Raw genomic sequence first — 10,071 nt, forward strand, 5'->3', positions numbered from 1 at the left:
AAATGTTAATTTTTCTGTATTTAACCACTTCCCGCCCAGCCTATGGCCGATTTACGTCCGGGAAGTGGTTACACAATCCTGACAGGACGTCCTGCAGGATTTCATGCCGCGCGCGACCGTGGGGGCGCGCAGGGTGGCGATCGGTGATGCGTGGTGTCAGTCTGACACCCTGCATCTCCGATCTCGGTAAAGAGTCTCCGGCAGAGACTCTTTACCACGTGATCAGCCGTGTCCAATCACGGCTGATCACAATGTAAACAGGAAGAGCCGTTGATGGCTCTTCCTCACTCGCGTCGGACAGACGCGAGTAGAGGAGAGCCGATCGGCGGCTCTCTTGACAGGGGGGTTCGCGTCGATTGTTTATCAGCGCAGCCCCCCCTCGGATGCCCACACTGGACCACCAGGGTGGGGCAAAAAAAATAAATAAAAGCTTTAAAAAAAAAAAAAAAGATGCCAATCAGTGCCCACAAATGGGCACTGACTGGCAACATGAGTGGATCTGTGCTGCCCCACAATGTCCATCAGTGCCACCCCACAGTGCCCATCCATGCCCAGTGCCCATCTGTGCCACCCATAAGTGCCGCCCATGAGTGCCCATCAGTGCCGCCCATGAGTGCCCATCAGTGCCGCCTCATCGGTGCCCATCAGTGCCCATCATATCAGTGCCCGTAATTGAAAGAGAAAAACGTACTTATTTACAAAAAAATTAACAGAAAAAAATAAAAACGGATTTTTTTTTCAAAATTTTCAGTCTTTTTTTAGTTGTTGCGCCAAAAAAAAAAATAAAAAAAATCGCAGAGGTGATCAAATACCACCAAAAGAAAGCTCTATTTGTGGGGAAAAAAGGACGCCAATTTTGTTTGGGAGCCACGTTGCACGACCGCGCAATTGTCATTCAAAGTGCGACAGTGCTGAAAGCTGACTTGGGCGGGAAGGTGCGTAAGTGCCTGGTATGGAAGTGGTTAAAATTCATTTGTAACTGAAAAGAAAAGACGGGACGGGTCAGGCTGAGGGTGTAAGTCCAGATCACACGTTGCCATTCGTCAGCTTAGACTCTGAGGGTTTATATCTGACTTTTCAGTATGGGTTCCCCCATTTTCAGCCTAGACTTTGGAGGACGTCTCTGGGGGTTTTATCTGACTTTTCAGTATGGGTTCCCCCATTTTCAGCCTAGACTTTGGAGGACGTCTCTGGGGGTTTTATCTGACTTTTCAGTATAGGTTCCCCCATTTTCAGCCTAGACTTTGGAGGACGTCTCTGGGGGTTTTATCTGACTTTTCAGTATGGGTTCCCCCATTTTCAGCCTAGACTTTGGAGGACGTCTCTGGGGGTTTTATCTGACATTTCAGTATGGGTTCCCCCCATTTTCAGCCCAGACTTTGGAGGACGTCTCTGTGGGTTATATCTGACTTTTTAGTATGGGTTCCCCCCATTTTCAGTCTAGACTTTGGAGGACGTCTCTGGGGGTTTTATCTGACTTTTCAGTATGGGTTCCCCCATTTTCAGCCTAGACTTTGGACGACGTCTCTGGGGGTTTCATCTGACTTTTCAGTATGGGTTCCCCCATTTTCAGCCCAGACTTTGGAGGACGTCTCTGGGGGTTTTATCTGACATTTCAGTATAGGTTCCGCCATTTTCAGCCTAGACTTTGGAGGACGTCTCTGGGGGTTTTATCTGACTTTTCAGTATGGGTTCCCCCATTTTCAGCCTAGACTTTGGAGGACGTCTCTGGGGGTTTTATCTGACTTTTTAGTATGGGTTCCCCCATTTTCAGCCTAGACTTTGGAGGACGTCTCTGGGGGTTTTATCTGACTTTTCAGTATAGGTTCCCCCATTTTCAGCCTAGACTTTGGAGGACGTCTCTGTGGGCTTCATCTGACTTTTCAGTATGGGTTCCCCCATTTTCAGCCTAGACTTTGGACGACGTCTCTGGGGGTTTTATCTGACTTTTCAGTATGGGTTCCCCCATTTTCAGCCCAGACTTTGGAGGACGTCTCTGGGGGTTTTATCTGACATTTCAGTATAGGTTCCGCCATTTTCAGCCTAGACTTTGGAGGACGTCTCTGGGGGTTTTATCTGACTTTTCGGTATGGGTTCCCCCATTTTCAGCCTAGACTTTGGAGGACGTTTCTGGGGGTTCTATCTGACTTTTCAGTATGGGTTCCCCCATTTTCAGCCTAGACTTTGGAGCGCGTCTCTGGGGGTTTCATCTGACTTTTCAGTATGGGTTCCCCCATTTTCAGCCTAGACTTTGGAGGACGTCTCTGTGGGTTTTATCTGAATTTTCAATATGGGTTCCCCCATTTTCAGCCTAGACTTTGGAGGACGTCTCTGTGGGTTTTATCTGAATTTTCAATATGGGTTCCCCCCATTTCCAGCCTAGACTTTGGAGGACGTCTCTGGGGGTTTTATCTGACTTTTCATTATGGGTTCCCCCATTTTCAGCCTAGACTTTGGAGGACGTCTCTGGGGGTTTTGTCTGACTTTTCATTATGGGTTCCCCCATTTTCAGCCTAGACTTTGGAGGACGTCTCTGGGGGTTTTGTCTGACTTTTCATTATGGGTTCCCCCATTTTCAGCCTAGACTTTGGAGGACCGCTGAGGCTTAAATCCCGCTCGTCTTGTGAGAAAACACTCGCACACCGCGTCAGGATTTAAAAATAAAACTGAGGAAATACTATTACAAGATGTGATGAAAGGCAACAGGATAGACACTTCTACGGAAATTACACATAAATGGGGAAACAAATGGGAGGTGTACACACAACTACAGCGCTTTACACAATCATTACCACCACGACCACTACGGGGGAAAAGGACACAGGAGGTCAAGAGAGAAATTATTCTGTTCCCATCTTAGTTTAAACCAAAGTACAGTGGAACCTCGGATTATAATCCATTCCAGGAGAACGCTCGTAATCCAAAACACTTGCATATCAAAGCGAGTTTCTCCATAGAACTCAATGGAAACGAAAATAATTTGTTTCGCATTGACTTCTATGGCATGCAATACCGTATGTGGCCAGAGGTGCGGGGGGGGCGCCGGAGAGACTCGGAAACTTGGGAACAGATAGCCAGATTCAGGTACGGCGGCGTATCTTCCCGGCGGCGTATCGTATTTACGCTGCGCTGCAAGTGAGGCAAGTGCTGTATTCACAAAGCACTTGCCTCCTAAGTTACGGCGGCGTAGCGTAAATGGGGCCGGCGTAAGCGCGCCCAATTCAAATGAGGAAGGGGGGCGTGTTTTATGTTAAGGTTTGGTGACCCGACGTGATTGACGTTTTTTTTACGAACGGCGCATGCGCCGTCCGTGTACATATCCCAGTGTGCATTGCTCCCAAGTACGCGGCAAGGACGTATTGGTTTCGACGTGAACGTAAATTACGTCCAGCCCCATTCACGGACGACTTACGCAAACGATGTAAAAATTTCGATGCGGGAACGACGGCCATACTGAACATTGACTACGCCAGCTATTTGATGGAATAACTTTACGCCGGAAAACGCCTTACGTAAACGGCGTATCTTTACAGCGACGGGCGCACGTACGTTCGTGAATCGGCGCATCTAGGCATTTGCATATTCTACGCCGAACTCAACAGAAGCGCGACCTAGCGGCCAGCCTAAATATTGCACCCTAAGATACGACGGCGTAGGAGACTTACGCCGCTCGTATCTTAGCCTAATTTAAGTGTATCTGGTTCCCAGAATACGCTTAAATTTACGACTGCGGAGATTCAGACTCTGAATCTGGCTAAGAGTGGGCTAGATTCAGGTACCTTTGCGCTTTTTTTTTTTTTACGGAGGCGCAGGGCAACATTTTTGCCCTGCGCCCCCGCAAATTTCCTGCGCTACCCGCGATTCACGGAGCAGTAGCTCCGTAAATTGCGTGGGCGCTCTGGCAAAATGCACGGCGTAAGCGCGCGCAATTTAAATGATGCCGTAGGGGGCGGGAATCATTTAAATTAGGCACGCTCCCGCGCCGAGCGTACAGCGCATGCTCCGTCGGGAAACTTTCCCGACGTGCATTGCGGAAAATGACTTCGCAAGGACGTCATTTGCTTCAAAGCGAACGTGAATGGCGTCCAGCGCCATTCACGAATCACTTATGCAAACTATGTAAAATTCAAATTTCGCGACGCGGGAACGACGGGTATACGTAACATGGGCTGCCCCTGCTAATAGCAGGGGCAGCCTTACGCGAAAACCGCCGTACGCAAACGACGTAAACTGCGTACGCAGGGCTCGCGTAACGTTGTGAATCAGCGTTAGTATGCAATTTGCATACTATACGCTGAGCACAGCGGGAACGCCACCTAGCGGCCATCGCAAGAATGCAGCCTAAGATATGCGGGCATAAGAGCCTTATGTCACGCATATCTTAGGCTGCAGTCGGCGTAACGAGGTTCCTGAATCAGGAGCACTCGTTACGCCGGGGCAAGTAAGCAATTGCGCTGCGTAACTATGGTTACGCAGGCGCAATTGCTCTTTGAATCCGGGCCGGTGTTTCCAAGTGCATCCGAACGACTCTGAGCGTCATCGGCTTCAGCCGTCCGACGTAACTTGCCTACGCCGGCGTATCATGGGCGCATAGTTACGCTGGACGCATTTGGCGTTCCCATTAAAAAATATGCAAATGAGTAAGATACGCCGATTCACGTACGTAGTTGCGCCCCGGCGTATCAATATACGTCGTTTACGTAAGGCGTCTGACCGACGTAAAGTTACCCCTGCTATATGAGGCACAGCCAATGTTAAGTATGGACGTCGGAACAGCGTAGAATTTTACACGTTTTACGTCGCTTGCGTAAGTCGTCCGTGAATGGGGCTGGGCGTAGGTTACGTTCACGTCGACCAAGCATTGAGCGGGCGTAATTTACGGAGACAATTTGACGTGATACTGAGCATGCACGCGCATGCGCCGTTCGTTAAGCGCGTCATTTACGTGGGGTCACGAGTCATTAACATACAACACGCCCCCCACCAGCCTACTTTGAATTAGGCGGGCTTACGCCGGCCCATTTACACTACGCCGCCGTAACTTAGAGCGCAAGTTCTTTCTGAATACGGGACCTGCCGCTCTAAGTTACGGCGGCGTAGTTTATCTGAGATACGCTACGCCCGCCTAAAGATAGGCGCTTCTTTCTGAATCTGGCCCAAAGACAGAAATGTGCTACAAACTCCTGGCAAGATACTACGTGACCCCCCCCCCCAGAGGGCGCATAGGATAGGGGCAGAGGGACCCCCAATCTGTTGGAGGGGTTGCGACACCCCGAGGACCTTTGCGCCTCGGTGGTGGGAATACACAAAGATCCGACCTCACCGGAAGGGAATTCTAGTACCGACTCACCAAATCACGGGAGAACCGATTCAGAAGGGCCCCTGGGAATGTCTATTTCACGATACGAGGAACCCCCCCCCCCCAAATATAAGAACACCCTGGCCCCATTCCTTTTAAATGCAGCTAAAAGTTTGATCCCGAGTCTAAGGAGGGCCCAAGAAGTGCCGGAGTATGAAGGAGAGGAAAGTAAGGGAACCATTCATACAGCAGAGGACTCACCGGAGATATATAGGTCAGAATATATGGGGAGAATGGACGGAGGAAAAAGAAAGAAGAAAAAGTCCCAAATACAGTCCTATACATCCCTCTCTGTCCCTATAATCCCCTATACATCCCTCTCTGTCCCTATAATCCCCTATACATCCCTCTCTGTCCCTATAATCCCCTATACATCCCTCTCTGTCCTTATAATCCCCTATACATCCCTCTCTGTCCCTATAGTCCTCCATACAGTCCTATACATCCCTCTCTGTCCCTATTGTCCTCCATACAGTCCTATACATCCCTCTCTGTCCCTATAGTCCTCCATACAGTCCTATACATCCCTCTCTGTCCCTATTGTCCTCCATACAGTCCTATACATCCCTCTCTGTCCCTATAGTCCTCCATACAGAGAGGGATGTATAGGACAGCATGGAGGACTATAGGGACAGAGGGGGACATATAGGACTGTATGGGGGACTATAGGGACAAAGGGGGATGTATAGACTGTATGGAGGACTATAGGGACAGAGAGGGATGTATAGGACTGTATGGGGGATTATAGGGACAAAGAGGATGTATAGGACTGTATGGGGGATTATAGGGACAGAGAGGGATGTATAGGACAGCATGGAGGACTATAGGGACAGAGAGGGATGTATAGGACTGTATGGGGGATTATAGGGACAGAGGGATGTATAGGACTGTATTGGGGACTACTGGGACAGAGGGATGTATAGGACTGTATAGAGGACTATAGGGACAGAGAGGGATGTATAGGACTGTATGGGGGACAGAGAGGGATGTATAGGACTGTATGGGGGACAGAGAGGGATGTATAGGACTGCATGGGGGATTATAGGGACAGAGGGGTGTATAGGACTGTATGGGGGACTATAGGGACAGAGAGGGATGTATAGGACTGTATGGAGGACTACTGGGACAGAGGGATGTATAGGACTGTATGGGGGACAGAGAGGGATGTATAGGACTGTATGGGGGACAGAGAGGGATGTAAAGGACTGTATGGGGGACTATAGGGACAGAGAGGGATGTATAGGACTGTATGGGGGACTATAGGGACAGAGAGGGATGTATAGGACTGTATGGGGGACAGAGAGGGATGTATAGGACTGTATGGGGGACAGAGAGGGATGTAAAGGACTGTATGGGGGACTATAGGGACAGAGAGGGATGTATAGGACTGTATGGGGGACTATAGGGACAGAGAGGGATGTATAGGACTGTATGGGGGACAGAGAGGGATGTATAGGACTGTATGGGGGACAGAGAGGGATGTATAGGACTGTATGGGGGACAGAGAGGGATGTATAGGACTGTATGGGGGACAGAGAGGGATGTAAAGGACTGTATGGGGGACTATAGGGACAGAGGGGGATGTATAGGACTGTATGGGGGACTATAGGGACAGAGGGGGATGTATAGGACTGTATGGGGGACTATAGGGACAGAGGGGGATGTATAGGACTGTATGGGGGACTATAGGGACAGAGAGGGATGTATAGGACTGTATAAAGGGACAGAGGGATGTATAAGACTGTATGGGGGACTATAGGGACAGACCCATCCCTCGGCGGACAAGTTGGGTGATCCCCGCGCTCCTCACCTCCCGTAGGCGAATCGCCGGTCCTTGTGATGGTCCCCGAAGGTGTCCCAGAGCCGCAGGGAGACGCTGACCTCGTCCACCACATCGCGGGATCGCTCCAGAACCTGAGATCAGGAAAACGCACAATCATTGGTCTGCAGACTTTCCTATCACATGACCTGGAACGAGGCTCCTCCCACACAGGGCGGTCACATGATCCACAGACACTGAAGAGCCCCTCCCCCCCCACCTTACCTCCTGGCAGACGCGGTATTGGTCGATGGCCCACACGGTGGGGACGTGGGTGGCGAGGAGCTGGTACTGGGTGAGGGTGGCATTACAGGCGCGGGCGCAGATCAGGCGCGTCTTCCCCACCGCGTTGTCTCCGACTACCACGCATTTGATGGTCTCGACATTGGGGCGCTCATAGTCCAAGTCTATATCCATGGAGACGAGTCTGCGGAGAGACGGGGGAGGGGGGGAGGGGGGGGTTACAGAGGCGACTCCGAAATCTGACACAGCGACCACCCACACCAGAGAGGACGACAGCCCAGGAAAAAGGGGGGAGAGAGGACGACAGATCAGGAAAAAGGGGGGGGGAGAGGACGACAGATCAGGAAAAAGGGGGGGAGAGAGGACGACAGCCCAGGAAAAAGGGGGAGGAGAGAGAGGACGACAGATCAGGAAAAAAGGGGGGGAGAGAGGACGACAGATCAGGAAAAAGGGGGGGGGAGAGGACGACAGCCCAGGAAAAAGGGGGGGAGAGAGGACGACAGCCCAGGAAAAAGGGGGGGGGGAGAGGACGACAGCCCAGGAAAAAGGGGGGGGGGAGAGAGGACGACAGCCCAGGAAAAAAGGGGGGGGGAGAGGACGACAGCCCAGGAAAAAGGGGGGGGGGAGAGGACGACAGCCCAGGAAAAAGGGGGGGGGGAGAGGACGACAGCCCAGGAAAAAAAGGGGGGGGAGAGGACGACAGCCCAGGAAAAAGGGGGGGGGGAGAGGACGACAGCCCAGGAAAAAAGGGGGGGGAGAGGACGACAGCCCAGGAAAAAAGGGGGGGGAGAGGACGACAGCCCAGGAAAAAGGGGGGGGGAGAGGACGACAGCCCAGGAAAAAGGGGGGGGGAGAGAAGACGACAGCCCAGGAAAAAGGGGGGGGGGGAGAGAGGACGACAGCCCAGGAAAAAAGGGGGGGAGAGAGGACGACAGATCAGGAAAAAGGGGGGGGGAGAGGACGACAGCCCAGGAAAAAGGGGGGGGGGAGAGAGGACGACAGCCCAGGAAAAAGGGGGGAGAGAGGACGACAGCCCAGGAAAAAAGGGGGGGGGAGAGGACGACAGCCCAGGAAAAAAGGGGGGGGGAGAGAGGACGACAGCCCAGGAAAAAAGGGGGGGGGGGGAGAGGACGACAGCCCAGGAAAAAGGGGGGGGGGGGAGAGGACGACAGCCCAGGAAAAAAGGGGGGGGAGAGGACGACAGCCCAGGAAAAAGGGGGGGGGGGAGAGGACGACAGCCCAGGAAAAAAGGGGGGGGGAGAGGACGACAGCCCAGGAAAAAAGGGGGGGGGGGAGGACGACAGCCCAGGAAAAAGGGGGGGGAGAGAAGACGACAGCCCAGGAAAAAGGGGGGGGGGAGAGAGGACGACAGCCCAGGAAAAAAGGGGGGGAGAGAGGACGACAGATCAGGAAAAAGGGGGGGGGAGAGGACGACAGCCCAGGAAAAAGGGGGGGAGAGAGGACGACAGCCCAGGAAAAAGGGGGGGGGGGAGAGAGGACGACAGCCCAGGAAAAAGGGGGGAGAGAGGACGACAGCCCAGGAAAAAAGGGGGGGGAGAGAGGACGACAGCCCAGGAAAAAGGGGGGGGGGAGAGAGGACGACAGCCCAGGAAAAAAGGGGGGGGAGAGGACGACAGCCCAGGAAAAAAGGGGGGGGGGAGAGGACGACAGCCCAGGAAAAAAGGGGGGGGGGAGAGGACGACAGCCCAGGAAAAAAGGGGGGGGGAGAGGACGACAGATCAGTACCAGGAAAATCACACTCTCTCCCGGGGGACGGGGATCACACTCTCCCCCGGTAGATCCAGGGGACGGGGATCACACTCTCCCCCGGTAGATCCAGGGGACGGGGATCACACTCTCCCCCCGGTAGATCCAGGGGACGGGGATCACACTTTCCCCCCGGTAGATCCAGGGGACGGGGATCACACTCTCCCGGGGACGGGGATCACACTCTCCCCCGGTAGATCCAGGGGACGGGGATCACACTCTCCCCCCGGTAGATCCAGGGGACGGGGATCACACTCTCCCGGGGACGGGGATCACACTCTCCCCCGGTAGATCCAGGGGACGGGGATCACACTCTCCCGGGGACGGGGATCACACTCTCCCCCGGTAGATCCAGGGGACGGGGATCACATTCTCCCCCGGTAGATCCAGGGGACGGGGATCACATTCTCCCCCGGTAGATCCAGGGGACGGGGATCACATTCTCCCCCGGTAGATCCAGGGGACGGGGATCACATTCTCCCCCGGTAGATCCAGGGGACGGGGATCACATTCTCCCCCGGTAGATCCAGGGGACGGGGATCACATTCTCCCCCGGTAGATCCAGGGGACGGGGATCACATTCTCTCCCGGTAGATCCAGGGGACGGGGATCACATTCTCTCCCGGTAGATCCAGGGGACGGGGATCACACTCTCCCCCGGTAGATCCAGGGGACGGGGATCACACTCTCCCCCGGTAGATCCAGGGGACGGGGATCACATTCTCCCCCGGTAGATCCAGGGGACGGGGATCACATTCTCCCCCGGTAGATCCAGGGGACGGGGATCACATTCTCCCCCGGTAGATCCAGGGGACGGGGATCACATTCTCTCCCGGTAGATCCAGGGGACGGGGATCACATTCTCTCCCGGTAGATCCAGGGG

The 10,071-nt window shown here is 53.5% G+C and overlaps 1 protein-coding gene across 1 annotated transcript in view; it reads right to left on the minus strand.

Moving 5' to 3' along the window:
* Nucleotides 1-7,623, minus strand: part of LOC120922054 (rho-related BTB domain-containing protein 2-like) — a 37,423-nt gene extending 29,800 nt beyond the window's left edge. Inside the window, exons 1-2 of the mRNA XM_040334587.1 lie at nucleotides 7,404-7,623; nucleotides 7,170-7,273 (exon numbers count right to left, since the gene is read on the minus strand). Of these exons, the coding sequence (XP_040190521.1) occupies nucleotides 7,170-7,273; nucleotides 7,404-7,595 (296 nt within the window). The 5' untranslated portion in view covers nucleotides 7,596-7,623. The remainder of the gene's footprint in view (nucleotides 1-7,169; nucleotides 7,274-7,403) is intronic.
* Nucleotides 7,624-10,071: the final 2,448 nt, after the last annotated feature.

This window comes from Rana temporaria, unplaced genomic scaffold (assembly GCF_905171775.1).
Source record: "Rana temporaria unplaced genomic scaffold, aRanTem1.1, whole genome shotgun sequence".
NCBI classification, from domain to species: domain Eukaryota; kingdom Metazoa; phylum Chordata; class Amphibia; order Anura; family Ranidae; genus Rana; species Rana temporaria.